At 38.6% G+C, this 25,779-nt stretch overlaps 1 protein-coding gene and 1 pseudogene across 3 annotated transcripts in view; one reads left to right on the plus strand and one right to left on the minus strand.

Annotated features, from left to right (window-relative positions):
• LOC308257720 (small nuclear ribonucleoprotein G-like) overlaps nt 1-12,016 on the minus strand; it is a 28,101-nt pseudogene extending 16,085 nt beyond the window's left edge. Inside the window, exon 1 of the transcript in view lies at nt 11,986-12,016. The product of the transcript in view is annotated as a small nuclear ribonucleoprotein G-like (transcript). The remainder of the gene's footprint in view (nt 1-11,985) is intronic.
• The window catches only part of VCL (vinculin), a 118,986-nt gene that overhangs the window by 24,250 nt on the left and 68,957 nt on the right, over nt 1-25,779 (plus strand). For both annotated transcript variants that reach the window (XM_080643101.1, XM_080643102.1), the window contains exon 2: nt 21,547-21,617. In XM_080643101.1, the coding sequence (XP_080499227.1) occupies nt 21,547-21,617 (71 nt within the window). The remainder of the gene's footprint in view (nt 1-21,546; nt 21,618-25,779) is intronic.

Consider the following 25,779-nt stretch of genomic DNA (forward strand, 5'->3'; position numbering starts at 1 on the left):
GAAGTTTTCTGTCATTATTTCTTCAAATAGGTTTTCAGTATCTTGCTCTCTCTCTTCTTCTGGCACCCCCATAATTCGGATGTTGGTATGCTTGAGGTTGTCCCAGAGGCTCCTTATACTATCTTCAAGTTTTTGGATTCTTTTTTCTTTTTGCTTTTCCGGTTGAGTGTTTTTTGCTTCTTTGTATTTCAACTCTTTGACTTGATTCTTGTGGTCCTCTAGTCTGCTGTTAGGTCTTTGTATACTATTTTTTATTTCAGTCAGTGTATGTTTAATTTTTAGTTAGTCCTTTTTCATATCCTTGAGGGTCTTGCTAAATGTATCAGCCTTTTCTAGGAAATTCTTGAAAAACCTTATAACCGTGGTTTTGAACTCTATATCCAGTCATTTGCTTTCCTCCATTTCTTTTGTTTGTGATCTGTTTCTTTGTCTCCGCATTTTCGTTACTTCCCTGAGTTGGTAGAGTAGCTTTGTGTGGTAGGTGTTCTATAGGGCCCAGTGGCTCAGCCTCCCCAGTTACCTGAGGTGGACATTCTTGGTGCACCCCTTTGTGGACTGTGTGCTCAGCTTGTTGTAGTTAAGTCTTGATTGTTTTTGGTATCACTGGGAGGAATTGACCTCCAGGCCAATTGGCTGTGAGTATCAGCTGTGTCTACGCTGGGAGAACTTCTGTGCTGGAGACACCCTTATGAGACAAGACTTGCACTATTGCAAAAGCCTCTGTGCTCAGCTTGGATAGGGCAGGGTCTTAGGGCGGAGCAGACAGCCTTGGCTTCTCGTCAGCCCTGCCCTATGAGGCCCCTGGGTCTCAGTGTCCCTTGGTAATTGCTGCAAGCACCTCTGAGAGAAAGCCGCCCTCGAGTTTCACCCGCTGCCAGACAGTCCATTTTCTCCCCGATGAGTCTGGGTTCCCAGAAACTTTCCCGGAACTGGAGTTCTGCGCAGCTCCCTCCCACTTTAGAAAGCCAGCCGCACACTCAGCCACTCGTGCACTCAGCAGTCAGTCCTCTCTGCGTGCGTGCGCGCGCCTCCGGACCTCTGCCTTCCGCAGCTCCCCTGAGTCTCAGTGTGCTTTCTCTTTTCCTGACAGTCCAGATTCCCCCCGAATGAGTCTGGGTTCCCAGAGTCTCGCCTGGGACTGGAGTTCAGCGCAGTCGGGAGCTTCTGTCTCCCTCCTGCTTTAGAAAGCCAGCCGCGCACTCAGCCGCTCGTGCATTCAGCTGCCCATCCTTTCCGCGTGCGTCTCCATACCTCTGCCTTTTGCAGCTCCTCTGAGTCTCAATGTGCTTTCCTCTTTCCTTCTAGTTGTAGAATTTCCACTCAGCCAGCTTTCCTGTGGTTCTGGATGGTGTCCATTTTGTCTTTTAGTTGTAGTTTTGATATTGTTGTGCGAGGCAGCAGTTTAGGTGTTTACCTATGCAGCCATCTTGGTTTCTCCCTAAGCAGATTCACCATGCCCTTTCATTTACATATTTTCTATGACTGCTTTCACACTATGATAGTGTTGAGAAATTGTGACAGAGATTGTATGGCCCACAAAGCCTAAAATATTTACTGTTTTCCCCTTTATAGAAAAAGTTTCCAACCCTGGACTTAGAATCATACATTTATAAAATTGGAAATAGACCTCAGAGATGTTCTGATCCAACTCTGTCATTTAAAAAATGAGAAAATGTATTCTCAGACATTCTCCTTCTTTGGCAATGGAAAAGCCCAATTCAGAATCCATTGCTGGTCCTACCTCATCATATGGCCCCTCCCACAAAGCCCAATGAGACTGTTTGGTGTTTCATGAACTCTAGTCTGCCTTACTTTTATGCACACCCTGCATTTCCTTTTTCTAAGATGCCTTCTTCCTATCAGAAATTTTATCCAGGATTTAAGGCTCAGCTCAAATACTAAAGACTGCCCTTATCTCCAAAACTGGTTGAGCTCTCTGTCCACCAACCTTCACTAGTGCTGCTTTATCTCCCTATTGGCACTCATCAGAGTCATATATGTAGCTCTGAATCTATTCCAGGCCATAAACTTCCTAACTGGGCATCTTTGTGTCACCTGAAGAAGTGTCACCTGCACATGGCCTTCCACTCAGAATTCTCAGGACATAATTTAAAGAATGAGTTCATCTAAAGATGTCAGGATACAAGAGATGCCTTCAAGATCTTTAGTTTACTTCTCTTCTATTTAAAAAAAAAAGAGAGAGAGAAATAAAAATACAATACCACCGAGTAACACTTTTTGTGTGATCAGCTATACAGAAGAATTCATAGGGAGTTTACCTGTACCATACCCACCTAGCAATTGATGAAGTATGTACACCCTGGGCAGAGAACTTGGATTCATCCTAAGGAGGATTATCTAATTGTGTGGTGATTATTTAAGCCTTTACTATATTTATTAATTACTAGGCTTATAGACACTTGCCTGCTTAGGTAGGAATTCACATTTTAAAATCAAATTCAACAATGAAAACCTTCCATATTCTCTCTCAGTCTCCAGGGATTCTCTGTTGTTATGTCTTCCATATAAGCTCTAAGTTTGGAACTGTTATAATTTATGAACCATACACTTGTGGTGCTCTGTAATGAACTATTAGTATTTAACTTGATATTTAGTAAGGAGTGAAGATAAAAGGATTGTAGTTACAATGTTTAGGTGCTTTGCCAGCATTGTCTTTAATACTTTATTTATTATGTTACATGAAGAGCAGTGATGAAATATAGCCTGTAAAAGGCACATACACAACTGATATTGCTGGTGATGGTTGGTAGCGTTTTTGTTGTTTTTTCTCTGTACCTCTCCGCTAGTTTGGTCTGAATATGCTGCATTTGTTCTCTTATTTCACTTTTCAGCAAGTGTGGAATTGAGTCTGCACTCAGCTCATGTGTAGTCACACTGAACTGCTTCTGCAGTAATTGAAAAGAAAGGTAAAAATATTAAGAAAAGCCTAACCTAAGGCAAAACTTTTAGGTCTTATTTAGTACTAGAGGCCCAGTGCACGAATTCGTGCATGGGTGGGGGTCCCTCGGCCTGGCCAGCAATCGATTCCTATCAAGGGGCCAGCCAGCCAGGGGAGGGACCCCAGGAGAATGGCCAATGGGCCCCCTGATTGGGGCCTATCGGGGGGCCAGCTGGGAGTGGGGAGGGGCTGAGGGAGGTTGGCTGTGGGAACGTACTAACCACCAGGGGGCAGCTCCTGCATTGAGTGTCTGCCCCCTGGCGGTCAGTGCACCTTATAGCAACTGGTTGACTGGTCGTTCCAGTTGTTCGGTCATAACGGTTGCTTAGGCTTTTATATATATAGATAGGTATCATAAAATAAGAGGTTTTCTTTTCATCTATGAACAATTTAATTGGCAGTCTTAATCATTTGACAGGTTACTATTACAGAACATTGAATTTCCATTTCTGGTTGCTTATAAGAAATGTGTTTGATTTTGCTTATAGCCCTAACTTAATGGGTTAGAGTGTCTATTTATAGCCTGGAGCCAAATTATAGTTACTACGCTGAATAACCTCCAAATAGTAAGCAGGATGTAGTAACAACACTTAGAGACTTTTGCCATTGGGTTACTACTTCAAGTTTTGACCACACCTATTAAGAAAAGAAAAGTTACATTGTTGATCAGTCCTGGTTGGATTTTAAAAGCTAGTTGCCATCGTGGCCAGGTTGACTTAGTTGACCATCCCTAAACAGTAACAGTTAAGGAACTGAAGCGCCTAAAGCCCTAGTGAGCTTATCTGATACTGACTGGACATCTTCCAGCTTCTGGGAAGGAAAACCAGAGCTATTGGATATCAGTTGGTTAGACTGCAAGCTGGTGGTTTATATTTGCCTTTTGTGAGCTTGAACTTTTTCTTTTCCTTCTTGCCATCTGGCAGTTCCATTGATTTATAGAATCATACACTATTTTAGAATAAACCTTTAGACATCATTGAATCCCTCTCCCTCATTTAAAAAAAAAGATACAGCAAAGTGGTATAGGATTAGAACATACTTGTGTGCTGAAGATGACACCACAATGTGAGTGAATTTAGGCAAATCAGTTAATCTCTCTGTGCCACTGTTCTTCATCTGTAAAATGAGATGGTAATGGTACCTACCTCCTAGGATTGTTACAAGGATTTAATGAGATAATAAAAAGCTCCTGACGTATAGCACGTGCTCAAAATCAAACAAAAGACCAAACCACATTTTTTAAAGGAGGAAGTGGAAATCACAAATGACTCAATGCATTGCAATGCAGAGGGAAAGAAAAAGGAACTGTTATTTAGCTATCTTCCTGGCCTAGTTTTAGGTGATTTACATATGTATTACATCCTTTAGCTCTGGGAGAGATTTTACTAGTACTTTTCCCATTTTACTAATAAGGAAACTGAGTCTCAAAGAGATTAATTTATTTGCCCAAGGACTTATTTGTAATAGCAGAGCAAGGTGAGATTCATTTCAAAGGCCCACTTCTTTTCCCAATACTTCATGTTACCTTCCAGAACAGGATTTAGGTCCCAGTTATCCTAAGATAAAAATGGGTTGCTTTTTAAATTTCATTTACAAATTGGTTTAGAATTATTTTTTTCTGTAGGGACAATGTTACAAATGGTGGTTACATACCCAGGCAAAAGCTACATTGTAATTGAAATTCAGTGCATTGTGAATTAAGACTGTTAAGAGAAAGTGTATTTGCAATTCTAGCTATTAAAGCAGAGAAACAGAAAAAAAGAAGAGTACATTTTAAATTCTGTGGAATGATAATACTTTGAGAAAAGCAGACTTGGTTAGAGGACAGTGAGGAAGAAGATGGAGACTGTTTTGATGCTGGTGGAGCCTTTGGGGTATTTGAGGGACTAAACATTTATGGTACTTGATAACACTTTGATGGTGTGTCAAGCACATTTGCATGCATTATTTCCTTATATCAGTGGTTGGCAAACTGCGGCTTGCGAGCCACATGCGGCTCTTTGGCCCCTTGAGTGTGGCTCTTCCACAAAATACCACGGCCTGGGTGAGTCTATTTTGAAGAAGTGGCGTTAGAAGAAGTTTAAGTTTAAAAAATTTGGCTCTCAAAAGAAATTTTAATTGTTGTACTGTTGATATTTGGCTCTGTTGACTAATGAGTTTGCCAACCACTGCTTATATCATGTATGAGATAGATAGGGCAGGTGGAAAAGTTGACCTAATTTCCCTTAGCAATATTTAGCTCTCTTTTTTTTCCATGTTTTTATTTATGATTTTTTTTAAAAAGCCTGTGGGAGCCCAGCTATTCGCCTTAATAGAGTTATAAAGGACTTGGGCATAGCTGTACAAAGAAAGAATGAAAATGAAAGAATGAAGGTCTTTCTGAGTTAATTGTGCAAGAATACAAAGAATTAAGAATGGTCTGGCTGGCGTGGCTCAGTGGTTGAGTGTCGACCTATGAACCAGGAGGTTATGGTTTGATTCCTGGTCAGGGCACACGCCTGGGTTGCAGGCTCGATCCCCAGTTGGGAGCATGCAGGAGGCAGCCAATCAGTGATTCTCTCTCTCCTTCTCCCTTCCTCTCTGAAATAAATAAATATATACTAAAAGTAAAAAAAGAAAGAATAAGAATGGAGTATTTAAAGAGTATATGTGGGCAGATATGAAAATGGTAGAATTAAATGTTAACCTATTTTATTATCTTTATCATTTTATTTATTTCAGTTGGCACTTATTTTCTGAGCATTTCTTAAGCACTAGTCACTAGGGAAAAAATACTAGTAGTTCAGACCCTACACCTAAGGAATTTATTCTCTACCTGAAGCATCTACTAAAGATTACATTCAGGCCACTCTCTCTAGAGCACACCCGTGCCTTTCTTCCTCTTTTTTTGGGGGTATGAACTTCCTTTCTCCTAAACTCTAAGGGTCCCCACAAAACTTGCAACCAGGGAAGCAGCAGGCAGTGGCAGCTCGTCCTGTGCTAACCCCCTGAACCTGTCTCCAAAGACCCCTATTCTTTGACTTTTCACTGAGCTCACAGCAGCCCCACCTTGGCTCACTTCTGTCACTGTGACTTCTCAGTGAGTCAGCACAGCCCCATGTGGCTCACCTCTCTCCTATAATGTTTCTAGAGAGCCAAACAGAGCACTGCCTGGGCTCTCTCCTGTTGCTTTTTCTATCCTAAGCCCTTCCTCTGTCTCACTGTCCCCAGCTTTAATAAACATACTCGCAAGACCAAAAAAAGAGACTAAATTCTGGTCATGCAATAATTTTTCATCTCCACCAGTATTTATGATTATGCAATAGTTATTTAATTATGAAACTAGTGGAACTAAAATTGAGTTCCCTTTTAAGTAATCTTTTTAATAACCAAAAAAAAGTAAAAAAAGTAAAGGAGATTGAGAGAAAAACAGTTCCTTTATTTTCCCATAATTATTACTTGAGTTCCTGTCACTGAAGCAGAACTCAAGTATGAAAACTGGGGGACCTCTTTGTTCTTTTATGCAGCATTTTCTTATGTATGTTTGAAACCAAAATGGAAATCACTTTAGGGTTTGATATACTGTACACAAATGTAGGACTATTTGTTATTTAACAATGTATCGCTTGCAAGTTAGGAAGTATACCTGAAAACACAGGAAGGAGAGTCAAGAGGCTTGGATTAAAATGCAAGTTCTGCAACTTTCTTAGAGTAATAACTTCTCTGAGCCTCATTTCCAAAGTGAAGAATTGGGATTCGATTGCCAAATTCTTTTTCACTCTGAAATTCTCTGTGCAATGGAAGGAGCCATACCTTGTGCTCCATGGGGAAAGTTGGGGAGAAAGTGGGTGGTGGAGATCAGTTCCCTGTGTTGATGACTTGCTTTGTTGTTAAATTGGTGGCCATTCATAGCACAAGTGTAGGTGGCTGTGAAGTCTACAGAAGAATCCCGAGTTGAGGGAGAGAATGAATATTTGCAAATTGGAGGCCTGCCCAACTATCTTCATAAACAGGGATCTGGTGAGCAAGGCTGTTCTGCTAACATTTATCTAGCCTTAATTGATACACTCTATCCCATGTTGAGTTAGGATAAACAGCTGCTGCCCAGGCAGTTTAACGCTAGTTCTAAGGAAAGTATGTTGCATCAAATGAGCTTACTTGACATTAAAATTTGTCACCGACATGGTTCATCTGCTGTTCAACCCATTTGATTGTGTTCACATTGTTGTACATTTCAATTAAGCTCTGGCAGTTGGTCAAAATTTGAGCATTTTAGGCACTGGTGGTGTCTTATTACTTTACAGATTATTTACCAAGCATATTGTTGATACATTTTATATATTTTATCTATATTTTCCTGATTATGAAGGCAATGTGTACTTATGTCTTTTAAGAATCTGGAAAGTACAGAAAAGGATTAAGAAGAGAAAAAAAACTAATCTGAAATTCTATTTTCCATGTTGTATTTTCTTCTAGTTATTTTTTCAATATGTTTAGGGGAGAGTGGGATGTGAAATTATTTTTTATTAGTGAAATAGCTGAGACATAAGTAAATTTTCACTTGACACTCAAGATATTGGGGAACTTGCCTAATGTAATGTGCTAATTAAGACAGAATTTTTTTGTTAAATCAGGTGGCACAAACTCAGATACCTGCAGGGCCAAATAGGTAATAAGTGGTTCAGGCCCATTGTAGGACATTGGGGAGTGGTAGAGACTGTGGAAAATGGAAAAATGCAGGCCCTGATTAAAGAAAAATGCTACTATCTCCAGCTTATTGTCATGTGGAAACAAGGCCTAATGTTATTAGATCATCCTGATACTCATTAAAATCTGGAAATTTTTATTTCTTTTTAACGTAAATTTTTCCATTAAAAAAATACTGTGCAACTCTGGCCAGTCGGGGGGTGACACTCAGTTTGTTGAGTGTCATTTCATGTGCTGAGAGGTCGCTGGTTCGATTCCTGGTCAGGGCACATGCCAGGGTTGTGGGCTCAGTCCCCAGTGGGGGTGTGCAGGAGGTAGCCAATTGATGTTTCTCTCTCATTGATGTTTCTATCTCTCTCTCCCTCTCTCTCTCAAATAAATAAAAACATTAAAAATTAATGAAAAAAATACTGTACAGGTCAAACAAAATAGATGTGGGCACTTGTTCCATGCACTGCCATTTTGTCATTCCTGACATAAATACTTCTAAATCTTTCTCATAGTTCTCACAAGAAGAGCACTTTTATAAGAGAAAACATTTAGAGAGGAGTTGGGTAAGGGCTTTTTAAGAGAGGCTTCAGGAACTTTTCACTCTATATAAGCACTGAGAGGGTGGCCTCGTGTAGGAATGATACCCAGACACCCACAGGGACTGGCAGCGACACCAATGAGTGACAAGATCTGGATGTGAAGATTGTAGGGAGTGATGCAGAGAGTATGCAGGGTGCGGCAAAAGAAGGTGTACAGTTGAGTACTCGAGACAGCGTTTATTCTGGTATTATTATTTATTGTATTATTTTCCATATGAACAACTGTACATCTACTTTTGCCCCACCCTGTATTCCCCCTATGGGACATTTGGGTTCCAGCCAATTGTTCCCTTATTGGAATGCAGATCTAGTGTGGCCAAATAAATCTCTTGCTATTTCAAGATATGTTAGGAATTTGGATCTCTGTGAAATTTTTTTATTTAAAAAAAAAAGGAAGGGCGGGGGGGCCGACGCAGACCAAACAAAAACCACCCTTGGCCCAAATTCTGCACAAAAGCCAAGTTTCCAATTCCTGGCCTAGATCACTGTTTCCCTACGTATGTTGTACAAATCCAAATTTCATCATAGGTTAATAGTTGTTAAGAAATTAAGAATTCTGGGTCAAATGTATTTAGAAAATGGTGGATTAAACAAAATGAAATAGATTTCCTGACTGCAGGTTATCTTAGATCCGTAAAAGTACTAACATGCCTTGTAAATTCCTACGAAAGAAACATAGTTTATAGACTCTACAGTTACAGATGCAACCCTGTCTCCACTCATTTTCCTCACTGTCCCTCTTGTCTCTGAGAAGAGGTAGCCTTTCTCCTGGTTAAGGTTAGTCTCTCTACCTGCTCTCCAGATTCTGTCCCTGCCTTTTCAGGAACCTTGCTTCATAATTAGTGTCTAATTTCATAACTTCTTTCAGCCTGTCAACATGCTTGGTTTTCTTCTGTTTAAACAAAATAACCCTTTTCTTATGCCATATGCAAAAATGAACTCCAAATAGATCATGGACCTAAATGTAAGAGTCAAAACTATTCAATTCTTAGAATAAAAGATAGGAATAAACCTTCATGGTGTTGGGTAGGCAAAACCTTCTTAGATATTGCAGTCCTGTGCCCCATAATGATGTTTTGGTCAATGATGGACCCATAAGATTATATTTAATGGTGGTTCCACAAGACTGTAATGGAGCTGAATTTCCTGTAAGAAATGGAAGGATATGTGGTTCAGGAGGAATTTTCTTTTCTGTGGGGTGTGGCAATAGATTGATTCCCTCACTCAGCACCTCAATTTTGCATGCACAGATGACATCCCAGTCAGTCAGCCACTGACCTGTTTCAGACAGAGGAGCCTGTCCCCTGTGCTACGTATTTAGAGGGTGCTACAGCCTCTCAGATCAGCGTGATGGTCTTCAGAATATAATGCTGTAAATTCTTTGTTGAGGATCTCAGACGCTATACAAGGACACAGGTCCACAGGAGCTGCCTTACCAAGTATTAAGTGCACTTTAGTAAAAGCTTTCTGTGGTAGTGTGGAGCTCATTTGTGCCTGTACTTTGTGGAAGTCTTTGATGTAAAGCACAGATAAGCTTTATTTCTTTCAGACAGGGTCAATAGAACCAAAAATACATTTCCCAAGTCAAAATATTGAACTCTCAGTTCCACCCCTCGCCAGGTTAAACACTTTTTTGATTTTTTATAAATACCATCAAGTTCCTCAACCTAACCATGGCTCCCACATGCAACAGCCAAAACCACACTGCCATGACAAATCCCTATGTTCCTATCTCCATCTAATGTCTTATTCCTACTGATCCTCAGGCCACCTTTCACTGCCTCCTGACAGTCACGATTAAGGTGATCTACGCCTTACCCAGTCAGTTTCTCCCCGAGATTTCCAACCAATCCAGCCCTCACTCCTGTTCATGGAGCAACATTGCCAGCTTTGATGTTGCATTCTACCCTGTTGGAGGAGGCAGGGGGAAATCTGCAGTCGTGCACAGTAATGCCCTAGGGCAGTGGTTGGCAAACTCATTAGTCAACAGAGCCAAATATCAACAGTACAACGATTGAAATTTCTTTTGAGAGCCAGATTTTTTAAACTTAAACTTCTAACGCCACTTCTTCAAAATAGACTCGCCCAGGCCGTGGTATTTTGTGGAAGAGCCACACTCAAGGGGCCAAAGAGCCGCATGTGGCTTGTGAGCCGCAGTTTGCCGACCACGGCCCTAGGGCCTAGGCCTTCACATTCTCTCACCACTCCTTCCTGACCCACCCAGAGCTTCTAGTCCTGCAACCTCCATTCATGGTAAGTGCTATATGTAGGTGTGCTATTTTTTTTATCTTATTTTTTTAATCCTCACCTGATATGTTTTACTGATTTTAGGGAGAGAGGGGGAGAGAAAGGGGGGGGAACATCCATGTATGAGAGAAACATCAATCAGTTGCCTCCTGTACACGTCCCATTGGGGATCCATCCTGAAACCTAGGTATGGGCCCTGACTGGGAGTTGAACTGGCAACCTTTTGGTGCACAGGATAATGCTCCAACCAACTGAGCCACACCGGCCAGGGCCGCTTTTATCTTTTATACTGTGTTTTTATTGTACATTTCCATGTTTAGATATGTTTAGATATACAGATATCATCGTGTTATAGTTGCTTATAATATGCATTACAGTAATATGATGTACAGGTTTGTAGCCTCAGAGCAATAGGCTATACCATATGGCATAGGTGTCCGCCTATAATGAAATCGCCTATGAGACATTCCTCGGAAGTATCCTCATCACTAAGGGATGCATTAGTGTATACCAAAAAATTGATAAATTGGACTTCATTAAAATGAGAAACTCCATCAAAGTGAAAAGACAGCTCACAGACTAGGAGAAAGTATTTGCAAGACAGATAACCTAATTAAACTATGGTTTAAGGATCTGAACAGACATTTCTCCAAAAAAGATATACAAATGGTCAATAAGCACATGAAAAGATGCTCAACATTAGCCCTCAGTGATGTGCAAATCAAAATCACAGTGAGACACCACTGCACAGGAATGGCTATAATGAAAAACAACAACAACAAAAAACATAAGAAAGAACGAGTGTTGTTGAGGATGTGGAGAAATTGGAAACCTCCTGCATTGCTGGTGGAAATGTTAAATGGTTATAGCCTCTATGGAAAACAGTCTGGCAGTTCCTCAAGCTGTTAAACAGATTTACCATATGATCCAGTAATTCTACCCCTAGATTTAAACCCGAGAGAAATGAAAACATATATCCACACAAAAACATGTACAGTAATGTTCATAGCAGCCATATTCATAAAAGCCAAAAAGTGGAAACAATCCAAATGTCATTCAACTGATGAATGATAAAATGTGGTATAACCATACAATGCAATATTATTTGACAATAAAAACCACTGATGTACTGATGCATGCTTCAACATGAAAGAAGCCAGTCACTAAAGATCACATATTGTATGATTACATTTATATCAAATCTATAGAGACATAAAGTAGCTTAGTGGTTTCCTGGGGCTGGATAGGGATGGGGAGGGGTTGGGAATAAATGGGGGGAGGGTAACTGCTAATGGGATTCTTTTTGGGGTGATGAAAATGTTCAAAAATTATGATGGTTGCACAGTGCTGTGAATATACTAGAAATAATTAACCTCTCTGGCCTTTGACATTGTTGGCTATTCTTTTACTTTCTTGAAACTCCCTGTTCCTTTGGCTTTCATAACAGAGTTCTACCATTGCTCCTGCCCCTCTCTCAGACATTTCCTTCTCGGCTCTTCTCACCAGCTTGTTCTTCCACCAGCTGCTTATCCATTGGTGTTGTTGGGTTTCCATTTCATTCCCTGTCCAAGGCTTTTAGAACTACCTGATTGCTTGTTACTTTCCAATCTATTTCTTTGGTCCAGGCAAGTAAACTGAGGAACATTTTACTTATCTCCATCTAAAAATCCCACAGGTCTTAAGTAGTTTCCCTCTGAGACCTGGCTTTCTTTTAATTTTTTTTATTGATTTTAGAGAGAGAGGAATGGAGAGGGAGGGAGAAAGGGAGGGAGAGAGGGAGGGAGGGAGAGAGGGAGAGAGGGAGAGAGAAACATTGATGTGAGAAACATCAGTTGCCTCTGGTACACACCCTTATTCAGACTGAACCTGCAACCTGGGCGTGTGCCCTGACTAGGAATGGAACCCGTGATCTTTCAGTGCACAGGAGGATGCTCAGATCTGGCTTTCTTATATTACCTATACTACCAGTCATTTGAGTCAGAAGCCTGGGAGTCATACTTAATTTCTCCCTCACTCTCCATATGGAGTGAATGTCATGTAGATGCATCTCTTACATCTGCCCTCATACCCATGTATACTGCTACTTTAGTTCATCTTTAGTTTATCTTTCACTGCCTCTAAGCTCCTTGAAATGAGGGCCCATGTGTGTTTTCTTCATCACTGCCTATAATACCTGGCATGGTATGTTATATAAATACAGGGTGGGGCAAAAGTAGGTTTACAGTTGTGAGTATGCAAAACAGGGAGTTAATTCTTATATTATTATTTATTAACTATTGTATTATTTTCCATATGAACAACTATAAACCTACTTTGCCCCGCCCTGTATTTGTTGATTGAATAAATGAACTAACAAGTAAACTTGTCCTCCTAGTTTTCTTCCCTCTGGTCTATTCTTGCTGTATTTTTCTTATTGAAATGCAAACCTAATAATATCTTTTGCTTAGAACAATTAAATGATTTCCCACTGCTTAGAGAATAACGCTTAAGCCCCTGGCATACAAGGCCCTCCTTGATGTGGCTCCTTACTGCTTCTCCAATTTTCTCTCCTTTCCTCACCTCCTCTTCAACCCTGTGTTCCAGCTACATGGATCTGTCTTCCTGAATTGGCCATGCTTTCACATATGCTGTCTTACTCCTAGAAAGCTCTCCGTTCTTTGATGAATCCCATTACGCCTGGAGAGCTCTTTTTTTTTTAAAAAAAAAAATTGATTTCAGAGAGGAAGGGAGAAGGAGAGAGATATATAGAAACATCAATGATGAGAATCATTGATCGGCTGTCTCCTGCACGCCCCCTACTGGGGATCAAGCTGCAACCCTAGCATGTTCCTTGACTGAGAATTGAATCATGACCTCCTGGTTGACGTTCAGCCACTGAGTCATGCCAGCTGGGCGTGGAGAGCTCTTATTACCCTTCCTAGAGTATCTTCTGTGAAACTTCCCCTACCTCACTGATGCAGAGCTGAATCTTTTTTTTTTTTTAAATATATTTTATTGATTTTTTACAGAGAGGAAGGAAGAGGGACAGAGAGTTAGAAACATCGATGAGAGAGAAACATCGATCAGCTGCCTCCTGCACACCTCCCACTGGGGATGTGCCCGCAACCAAGTTACGTGCCCTTGACCGGAATTGAACCTGGGACCCTCCAGTCCGCAGGCTGACGCTCCATCCACTGAGCCAAACCGGTGTTGGCTGCAGAGCTGAATCTTGCATGTAACTCTCTTAAGCATGTGTTACACATGGTGTAACATGATTTGTTTAAGCATTTTCTTGTCTATGAAGGGCAAGGACTGAGTCTCACTTATTTTTGTATCCCCATCGCACACAGTGTTGCACACAGTGGCTACCATAGAAAGTACTCAATAAGTGTTTGATTAGTGAATGAGTTGGAAATCAGAATAGGTTAAGAGTCCTAGTTTTTCTGGATATGAGGCTTTTTAAACACCTGACTTTGGTGTACCATCTGTGAATGATACACGAAAGGTACCAGTGAGGGAGTGGATGGATCACAAATCCATCATCACTGCAGGGCAACCATCAAAAGTGTTGCTGATGGTGGGTCATATACATTTTTCTTATATGTCCCAGGCATGCTACTGGACACAACTGCATATCAGAATGGCTGTTTAGTATAATGGATTAATCAGCCTAATACTTAATGCCATAAGAAACATTGATTTGAGCCTGAGTACAGGCAGATGGATGACATTCCCTTATCTGGTCACAATCAATTGGCCTATAGCTTTCACTGTAAGTTAGTCTTACATTTTCATTATTTGATTCTTCTTGTCCATTGAGAACTTCTGTTGATTTTTAAATACCATCAAGTTCCTGCCACCTATTTAATATAACACTCTATAGTTACCACTTATATGTGCAAATTGGTAACACAAGTCCTTCCTGCTGTGTCTTGTCTTCCTGTTTTCTTACACTTAGTCTAGCTAAGGGAGTCATCTATATTAACCTAAATTTTAGTCTGGATTGTGACTTGAACCAGCCAAGCTTTTTTTGCTGGAAAGAAGCCAAATCTCTTTACATCACTGAATCAAATCTAGTAGACTGTGATGAAAGGAGTAACAACAACATCAGAAGACAAAAGGCCTCTCACATAGAATTTTGAACTAAAGTCACATATTGAACAAAAGATATTTAAATTAACTACTGAACAAAGTAAGATCTCTTCAAAGGAAACAGGGCTTTCTGCCAAGCCCCTAAAAATGCCCCCGGGCCTCTTATTCATTCACTACCATTATTTCAATTTAATGTCTAAGGATCCTTTATTTCTTATCTCTTTCTCTTCCCACCACCTAGTGGACACATAGTTGGCACTTGTCCGTTTATTGAATTGAATGGGATTGGGCGTCAAGAGTTAGAGGCAATTCTTTGAAGAAGAAAATAAAAGAGAAATAATTTTAGCAGTGAATAGAACCAAGAAATTTGAGTTTCAGCAATGGAATAAAGTTTGGAAAAAATAAAATGTATCTACTATAAAGTCAGATTATTTTGCAAGGGTTATTTTTAAATGCTTATCTGGAAAACTTATGCAGAACTTAGACTTATAACTAAGACCTGTATGTCATTCTTTTTTTTTCTGTGTGTGTGTTTTTTTCCCCAAAAATATTTTTATTGATTTTTAGAGAGAGAGGAAAGGAGAGGGAGAGAGAGAGAGAGAGAAACATCTAGGTGAATCATCTATCATTTGCCTCCTGCACACACCCCACCAGGGATGGAGCCGGCAACCTGGGCATGTACCCTAATGGGGAATCGAATCAGCAACCTTTTGTGCATGGGACTACGTCCAGTCAACTAAGCCACACTGGCCAGGGCTGGTGTTCGTTTGTTTTTTTAACCCTTTAACATAAAGGCCCTCCCCACCCCCCCCACCCCGCCCCCAGAGAATCAGCTTTATTTTAAGGTTAAAAAAAATCAGGCACCTACTTCAGTTTAATTTCACATTCAAAAAACATATAGATAAAATATATAGGAAGGGAGATCTTTTAAAATTTGTATTTATTAATCATTTTATATCTGTCTTGTTCCCCAAAAGAATTTGAGGTAGTAAATGAGGACTTAAGGTAGAAAAGATAAATTTATTTATTTAATCCTCAGACCAGGATATGTTGAGAGAGAGAGAGAGAAAGAGAGAGAGAGAGAGAGAGAGAGAGAGAGAGAGAGAGAAAGAGAGAGAAAGAGAAAGAAAGAGAAAGAAAGATGAGAGAGAAAATATTGGTTGTTTGCCTCCCATACGTGCCTGATCAGGGATCAAACCTGAAACCTATGTATGTGCCCTGACCAGGGATTGAGCCCCTGTATAGGACTACACTCAAACCAACTGAGCCACACCGGCCTGGGTGAAAAGATAAATTTAAAGGTGAATTTCCTTTATCAGAAAGCTAAATAAAACTTGGCCCACTCACAGTAGATAAGTGAGGCAACACCTAAAGAGATCACATAGTGTAGAAGAAATGTTGGACTAATTACATGATTTATTTACAGTCCCCTTGCCATTTATTAGCTTGGCCAGAACTAGAAACCAAGTCACCAAATTTCCCATGCATGTGCTCTTACCATGTATGTAGCAAGAACATTTGGCTTGACCAGCCAAGTGTTTTAATTACCTGGTGCTCAACAGATTTAAGAAGCATTTGTCAAGATTATAACTGACCTGCTCATTTGCAGAGTTGGAGCCTATTTTAGGAATCATATGCTTCCCCACACTGAGGCTGACCTCCAGGAATAATGTCCTTCCACAAGCCATGGAGATTCCTGCTCTCTAACAAAGAGCATCTTGTGAGTTAATCCCTTTTAAAATTGTTCTTTTCCTTTTATTTGAAAGAGATGGGTGCTGTAAAAACGTTTCTTTCTGACGGTGTGGGGAGAGCGGAGGACAGTGCGTTTCCTGTGATCTGGTTGATGGCTGAGAAGCGTGCAGCTTCGTCTTTGGCTCTCCTAGACAGGCTTGCCATCGTTCACAAAAAGGAGAAGCTTTCCTGGTCCTGCGTATTTTTAGAAACCGGCTTATTTGGAAGTTCTTGACTTGATATTTCAGCGAGTGAACACTGATTTGGAAAGAACTAGGACAGAGGATGATAACTTTTGAATAAATGGGCAGGTTAAGTTATATAATTCTCTCTGCCTTGACTTGGCATTCAGCCATTCATAGGCTGACTCAGGGTGTCCTTTCCCGCCATGTCCTCTGGTGAAGCCACACCTGCCTGTCTTTCTTGTCAAGTCATTCACATGCTTAAACCACCGGAGCCTTTGCCTCCGTGTTCCTCTTTCTGCTTGGGCTGTCTGATCTCTCTCTCCTCTACCTGGCAACTTTTACCTTTCCAGGCCCAGCTCTTCCCCCCCCCCCCCCCCCCCGCTTTTTTTGTGTGTGAAGATACTACATAGCAAAGGCAAAAATGAAGGATAATCTAGCAGCTGTGTGAAGAGTACATTAGAAGGAGGAGGGGTCTGGAGGTAGGAAGATCAGTTTTCGGAGACAAAGTCCCATAGACCTGAGCTGTCCAGTATGGTAGCCTCCAGCCACAAATGGCAATTTAAATTAGAACTAATTGAAAGAAGCCAATCTGAAAAGGCTACATACTGTATGATCAATTATATGACATTCTGGAAAACGCAAAACTATGGAGACAGTAAAAATATCATTGGGTTGCCAGGGGTTTGGGGCCAGGGAGGAGTGAATAGGCAGAGCACAGGATTCTTAGGGCAATTCTCTGTATGTTACCATGTCATTATATATTTGTCAAACACTAGAATATACAATATCAACAGTGAACCATAATGTTAACTATGAACTTTGCTGATTATGTTGTGTCGATGTTAGGTTCATCAATTGTAACAAATACCACTCTGGTGGGGGATGTTAATGTGGGAGGCTTTTGAGATATGGGGGCAGAAAGTAAGGAAATCTCTGTATCTTCCCTTCAATTTTGCTGTGAACTTAAAACCGCATAAAAGAATGAAATTTAATTTTAAAAAATTAAAATTAATTAAAATTAAATAAAATAATTCAGTTTCACAGTTGCACTAGCCACATTTCAAGTGTTCAATAGCTACGTGTGGCTAATGGCTACTGTATTGGGCAGCACAGTTTAAGTAGAACATTTCCATCACAACAGAAAGTTCTGTTGGATAGCATTGCCAAAAATTAACTCCCCAAGTGAAAATGGTAGTCATTCTACATAGTCATGTTTTATGTGTTGTGCCTTGAAACCTGGACCATTCATTGTACCTGACCTATTCTAGACTGAGTATATTGAAATGAGAGTGTTTGTGGATACTCTCACTGCAAGTATGAATGCAACTTAGAATAGTAAATCAGATTTAGTGCCCATCACTTGAGTATCTATTATCTATTTCTCTTTCTCACTTACCATCACTCTTATAAGAGAGACATAAAGTAATTAAATAAAACCAAAGAACTTATATGCATAACCCATGGACACAGACAATAATGTGGTGAAGACCTGGGGAGCGGGGAGCGGGGTGGAAGGGGTCAATGGGTGAGAAAAGGGGACATCTGTAATACTTTCAACAATAAAGATAATTTAAAAGTAAGTAATTAAATAAAATTCATTCCTTAGTAATTACCTCTACTGGGGTCAGAATATTTGTTTTAACGGTTCTGCCTGGTATATGATTGTTTTATCAAGAGCTTTTTATTTCTTTCCCTCAGTCTGTTCCCCAACCCTTACCACAGTCTGTCCAAGAACAAGTCCTATTAATATTCTGTCTGCTTCCCAAAGAAGTAATTCTCCATTTTCACTTTCAAGTCTTGTTTCAAGTCACTATCGTCTCTCTCCTGGATGATTGCAATAGCCTCCTAACTGGTCACCCTGCTTCCCTGTGCCTGCTAAGATCACTTGTCCATACAACAAGGAAAATGACCATTTGAAAAGAAAAGTCGCATCATGCCAACCTCTCCTTTAGCACCCCTGCTTCCTCTTGTGCTTAGAAAAGATTCCAAACACCTGAACCTGGCCTAAAGGCCTCTTTGTGATCTAGCCTTGCCTTCTTACCCAACCTCATCACCACACCTTCCTCCTCACTGGCCTCCTGTGGTTCCTTGAATATATCCAAACTTTCCTTCCATAGGGCTTTTTTTTTTTTTTTTTTGCGTCTGGATTGTTCTTTTCAAGCTCTGCATGTGTGGTTCCTTCTCAGCTTCAAAGTCTCAACTCCAATGTTACTTCTTCAGAGAAGCCTTCTTCGTCTATTCTTTCTAAGGTAGGCTCCCTCTCCTGCATTCTATCACATCATCCTTATTATCTGGAATGATCTTGTTTATTTATTTATTTACTTTTGTACTCGCTGTCTACTCCTACTAGAATATCGGTTTTATGAAGGCAGGAAACTTATTTTTATTCCCTATTCTATCCCAGTACCTAATGTTATATTTAATAAAACTGAATAACTGAATACTTTCTAAAGAAGACATAAGAAGGCCCTATATAGTTTAGCTCAGTGGATAGAGCGTCAGCCTGCAGACTGAAGGGTCTCGGATTCGATTCCGGTCAAGGGCACATGCCCGGATTTCAGGCTCTATCCCCAGTAGGGGCGTGTAGGAGGCAGCCAATCAATGATTCTCTCTCATCATTGATGTTTCTATCTCTCTCTCCCTCTCTGAAATAAATAAAAATATATTAATAAAAAAAGAAGACATAAGAAAAATTCATTCTCTCTCTCTCTCTCTCTCTCTCTCTCTCTCTCTCTCTCTTCCTCTTTCTCCCCTTCCCCCCACCTCCCGCTCCCTCCCTCTCTTCCTCTCTCAGTGTATGTGTGTGTCTAAAATAAAAGGACTCTCCATGTATCTAAATGTGAATCTCCTTCTAGGCCCTTTATACTTAGTATGAGCTAGTGATTGTTTCTGAACATCATCTTTTACTTCATGATATCATGGCCCACAGCTTTTTACTATACTTGATCTTAGCCAAAAGGCAGAGAAGCAATGGCCCACAGCTTTTTGAATGGTTGATTTTAGTCGGGAAATATAGTGAACAATACATCTGGAAATATTCTGTCATGTTTTGATCTGAAAAACTCTACCGAACCAGCTGCTGATTTAAAAGGCTTTTATTTGTATACAGACAGTCTATTGTCTACAAAAGCACTGGCTCTTACACAGTGTAATGTGTGTTGCTCTTTCTGAGCTATTAACTTGAGAGAAAAAACTTGTATTTATTAACTTATGCATGACTTGTATTCTCTGAGAGTAGTTTATTGTGTTATTGCCTTTAGCTGCTTTACTGTGCATTTAGGGATTTTTCTTATTCATTTTCATCTTTAAATTCAATCAAAAGTTAAATAGTAGGATTGAGATACTTTCCATTCTGAGTTTAGAAAATTTTACAGATTTCTGCATTAAAGTGGGGTGTATATTTATGATTTAACACTCTTAGGTAGCTTTATATTGATAGAATTGTGAATTTCACCATTCACTATATTAAACTTTACTTCTATAATACTTTACAGTATATGTGATATAGTGAAAGGGAAATTGACATCTAAGCCTTACATAGGAATAATTTTGAAGAAGGTAAGTATGTGTATCATTTGTGGTATAATAAATACATGTGCACAGACACACAATCTGGTTAGTGTGACTTTTAATATTTTAATATGTCAATATTTTTAAATTTTTAGCCTTTATCACTTAGAAGATTTAAATAAAATGACAGATAAATTCTAAAATTATTAGGTAGAAAATATTTGTATCTAAGAAACCCCAAATAACATTTTAATATTAAATTTTTATATGTTTTTTTAAAATATTGATTTGAAAGAGAGAGGAAGGGAGAGGGAGAGAAACATCGATGAGAAAGAAACATTGATCAGCTGCCTCCTGCACGCCCCCCACTGGGGATTGAGCCCAACCCCAGGCATGTGCCCTGGGACTTGAACTGTCAACATCACTATGCATGGAATGACACTCATCCAACTGAGCCACACCAGTCAGTGCTTGGTATTAGTTTTTAAACTAAAAAAAGTCTACATTTACATTCCAGAAAATTAGAAAACAGGAAATATAGATACAAATTCACTCAAAAATTTCACAAGAATTAATAAAACCACTGGTAACATATTGTTTTATACTTTTTCACTGTTTTGCTTTATACATATGGATTTTTTGGTTTGTTTTGTTCATAGTGTATTATTTTTTATCCTTCCTTTTAAATGAAATATAATGTCAAAAATTTTCCCATAGTGCTTAGTCTTTATAACCATTGTTTTAATAACCCCACAGTACTCAATCTAAAGATATATCTTAATTTACTTAAGTATTCCTTGTTGTTGGGTAAGTAATTTAAAAAAACATTTTGGCTTTCATAACTAACATGATAATGAATAATTTTGTGAATATTGTTATTACCATATTTGATATTATTGCTTATAGGGTATATTCTCATAAGTGGAACTCCCAGATAAGACATTTTTTATGTTTCTTAACACACACTAACAAATGATTGTTACAGAGAATATACCAATTTCTTTTTCCACCAGTAGGATGTAAAACTATTCCATTGCAGCATTTAGCATTATATATTTTTTCTTTTTAAGTTGATCTTAAAAAGAATTAGGGGAAAAAATGTGCTTATTACTAGTGAAGTTGTGTATTTTCATATGTTTGGTTTCTAATTTCAGTCATAATTCCATCACATATTTTTCCCAATTCAATAAGAATTTTTTTTTCTATAAACACATTAGCATACCTACCTTGATTCAGGTACTTCCTGTGCTTTTGTAGAAACAAAGCAGTTTGTCAGTTAAACATGCACACATCACACATATATATTTCAATGAGTTTTTCCCTCTGTGGTCAACGATGCCTTCTAAGTAATTACTCTAGAGAAGGGTTAATGCATTATGTTTGTACTTCAGATTGTTATCCAAGTGTGTTGTGGAAGCGTAGATGGGAGAAATCTTGATAATTGTAAAATATTCCGAAATTTTCTTTGAATTTAATTGCTATAAAATATATGTTTTAAATATGGTTTACTAAAAGTTTTTAAAGTCTGAGAATTCATATTTAAATTGTGACTCTTTTTCCTCTCTAGGTTGGGAAAGAGACTGTTCAAACCACTGAGGATCAGATTTTGAAGAGAGATATGCCACCAGCATTTATTAAGTGAGTAATTAAAATATTTTTTTGTTGCTAAGAATAATAATCCTCTAGGAAAGAAAAGTAACTGTTCAAGGAGCAACCTTTTTTTTTTTTTTAATATTAGACTGTGTCTAAAATTGAAATTTCAATTTTTCATCTTTTAACACTTCGGTTTCCTACTGCTGATTTTATTCATTTGTGTTAGGCATTTTAAACATTATTATTATTTTTCAAGACAACTGTATTTGATGTTTATTTTTAATTATTTTTATTTGAGAGGTAGATAGATAGATATTTGTTGTTCCACTCATTTATGCTCATTTATGTCTTCATTGGTTGATTGTTGTATGTGCCCTGATTGGAGATTGAACCACAACCTTGGCATATCAGGACGATGCTCTAACTAACTGAGCTACCTGGCCAGGGCAACATAATTATTTTTAATAAAATCGTGGCTTCTGAGTATTGTTTTCCAGAACAAAAAGGATTCAGAACTATTCTGATCTTAGCATGCATAATAAGCCTGAATTATATACTGAACACCTTTGCTTGGAGATAAGGGAATAAACTTAAAAACCATTATTATATTTCAATAGCATTTTAAATTTGTTATATTTACATATCACCTAATTCTCCTACAAATAATTTTCAGACATTTTGGCCTATTCTGCATAAAAGCCGAGATACTAACTTTTGATTAGTTAAAACTTCCCAGGTTCTTTCTTACGGTATATTGAGTTTGATGAATGGCTTTGTTCTAAATGGCAGTCAAGTCCTAAGTAAAAGTAAAGGTTGATGCATAACAGTTTTTATTATTTTATTTCTTTTTCAAAAGATTTAAAATTGATTTTTAGAGAAAGAGGAAGGGAGAGGGAGAGAGAGAGAAACACTGATGTGAGAGATTGATTGGGTGCCTCCGCATGCCCCCTACCAGGGGTCGAGCCCCACAACCTAGGCATGTACCCTGACTGGGAATTGAACCGGCAACCTTTTGATGTACAGGACAACGCCCAACCAACTGAGCTACACTGGCCAGGGCCCATAACAATTTTTTAAAAAAGTAGAGCCTCTGTGAGTCAATAAGAATAAGTATTCAGTTACAAAAAAGGAAGTCAGATAATATCAGTTGTTGATGAGGATGTGGAGCAATTGGAATTCCTATATAATGCTCTTGGGAATGTAAATTGGTACAGACACTTTGAGAAAGAAGTTTGGTAGAAAATAGGAAATTCCACTCTCAGGTATGTTCCCTAGAGAAACCCATGCACAGTAGGATCCATATACAAAAATATTGATATTGACAGTGTTCATGATGACCCTTTTGGTCTATCTATAGTTGAATGGATAAAAACAATCATGGTGTAGTCACAAATTGGAATATTAATCAGTAATAAAGGAATGGGAATTTTTCCCTTTAAAGTGATTGATTTTATGTTAAATTAATTTCACCTCAATTAGAATAAAAGAGTAAATGAATCTCAAAAACAATTGAGAGATATGAATGAATTATTGATAGCTAGATAGATAGTTAGGTTCCATTTATTTAAAGTTCAGAAACATTGTAGAAATAAACTGGCATGTTTCTTTATTTGTTAGCGATGTCTGTTTATTTGGTAAAATGATAAAGATGAGTAAGGAAAAATGATCATAAAAGTCAGAGCAGTGGTACCTCTGGGAAGAAGAAAGAGGGTTATACACAGGGAGAAGCACAGAGGCTTCTAAAATGGTAATAATGTTCTATTTCTTGACTTATAGTGTTGAGTTGTTTTGACTTATAGTGTTGAGTTGTTTTGACTTATAGTGTTGAATTGTTTTGATTTGTAGTGTTGACTTACAGTGTTGGGTGGTTTTTTTTTAATAATTATTATATTATACATATGTTTTGGGCATTTTTTCTCTATATATGTTATACATCACAGTTTTAAAGTGAGATGTGTTTATTTTTATCCTCCTTATGTTCTATTATTTTAATTGAACAGATGCAAATTTTTACCATTATGGATGTCTTCATATTTCTAGCTTACTTAAGTGGGTGTTTCTTCAGAACTATGTTTCTGTTAATTCTGCAAAATGTTCATGTGTCAAAGGTACCAGAAGCATCTGTTTTTTGAGGAACCTGTTTTGTGGGAGTATCTTTTTTGGGGGAGGGTTATCTTTTTTTACTTGCTTGCATTGACCTTGGTGACCTCCAATGTTTCTTCTAGCTCTAACCAATGTGAGCGTACTTTGCTTATGTGCCATTGTATCAGCATAGTGATATTAAGAAGAATCCTATGCTGTCAGTGAACATATTATAATTAAACTTGCTTTAAAAACACAGCACCAGCTTGTACCCATTTACCTATCACTCCCTGAAAAGTAGAGCATGGTGAGAGAGTGTACAGGGGATTTTAATGTCAGATGGGTGGTTGGACTAGATGATTTCACAGAAAGTTCTTTCAACCTTGATATTCAAGTCTGAATATCATTTGATTAGTAAATGAATTTCTTTAGTAAACTCACTTCTGCTCACTCCCAGAGATATACTTGTGAAATATGTAATGTACTCTCAAAGGCTTCTTTGGGAACTTAGAAAAATTAAGGAGTGTGCCCTAATTGTGATAACATCTTTTAAAAACTAGGTAATTTTAAAACAAAACAAATTGATCACCCTTGATGGTAACTAGGACACCAATCCCTTACGCTGGTAATTGGTAATTTATTTATTTTCTTTTTTCTTTATTTAAAAAAAAATCTTTATTGAGGGTATTATAGATATCCCACTCCCTCTTCCCCCATTGCCCCTCTCCACCCAGTTCCCACCCAGCCCAGGACTTCACTACCCTATTGTCTGTGTCCATAGATAATGCATATATGCATGTAAGATCTTTGGCTAATCTTTTCCTGCCTCACTCCTCCCTTCCTTCTGAGATTTGTCAGTCTGTTCCATATTTCCATGCCTCTGATTCTGTTTTGTTCACCAGTTTATTTTGGTCATTAGATTTCTTATTCATTTATTTTATTTTTAAAATTTATTTATTTTTTTGTTTATTTTGATTTATAGATTCAGTTGTTGATAGATATGTATTTATTGCTCTTATAAAAAGTGTTTATATTTTTAATTTTTTTTTCTTCTTCTTCTTTCTCTTCTTAAAGAATACCCTTCAACATTTCATGTAATACTTGGTTTAGTGGTGATGAACTTCTTTAGCTTTTTCTTGTCTGTGAGGCTCTTTATCTGACCTTTAATTCTAAACGATAGCTTTGCTGGGTAGAGTAATGTTGGTTGTAATAGGTCCTTGCTATTCATGACTTGAGTATTTCTTGCCACTCCCTTCTGGCCTGCAACATTTCTATTGAGATATCAGCTGATAGTTGTATAGGTGCTCCCTTGTAGGTAACTAACAGCTTTTCTCTTGCTGCTCTTAAGAGTCTCTCTTTGACTTTAGCCCTTGGCATTTTAATTATGATGTGTCTTGATGTGGTCCTCTTTGGGTTCCTCTTGTTTGGGACTCTCTGTGCTTCATGGACTTATAAGTATATTTCTTTCAGCAGGTAGGGGAAGTTTTCTGTCATTACTTCTTTAAATAAGTTTTCGATATCTTGCTCTCTCTTTTCTCCTTCTGGTACCCCCATAATGTGAATGTTGGTATGCTTAAAGTTGTCCCAGAGGCTCCTCATACTATCTTCATATTTTTGGATTCGTTTTTCTTTTTGCTCTTCTAATTGGGTGTTTTTTGCTTCTTCATATTCCAGATTTTTTATTTGATTTTTGGAATCCTCTACTCTACTGTTGAATCCTTGTAAATTATTCTTTATTTTAGATAGTGTATACTTAATTTCTGACTGGTCCTTTTTCATGTCTTTGACATTCTCAGTAACATCCTTGAAAGTCTCACTAAGTTCCTTGAAGCTCTCTTTGAATCCCTTAAAGCTCTCATTGAGATTCTTGAGTAACCTTATAATTATTGTTTTAAATTATGTATCCAGTAGTTTGCTTCCATTTCTTTCATTTCTGACATGTTTCTTTGTCTCTGCATTTTGGCTGCTTCCCTGTTGGTTTCTATATTAGGTAGAGCTGCCATGTCTCCTGGAATTGGTAGGGTGGCCTTGTGTAGTAGGTGTCCTGTAAGGCCCAATGGCTCAGCCTCCCCAGTCACCTGAGCTGGGCACTCTAGGTGTGCTCTTGTGTGGGCTGTGTGTACAG

The sequence above is a fragment of the Plecotus auritus genome (assembly GCF_963455305.1).
Source record: "Plecotus auritus genome assembly, chromosome: 9".
NCBI classification, from domain to species: domain Eukaryota; kingdom Metazoa; phylum Chordata; class Mammalia; order Chiroptera; family Vespertilionidae; genus Plecotus; species Plecotus auritus.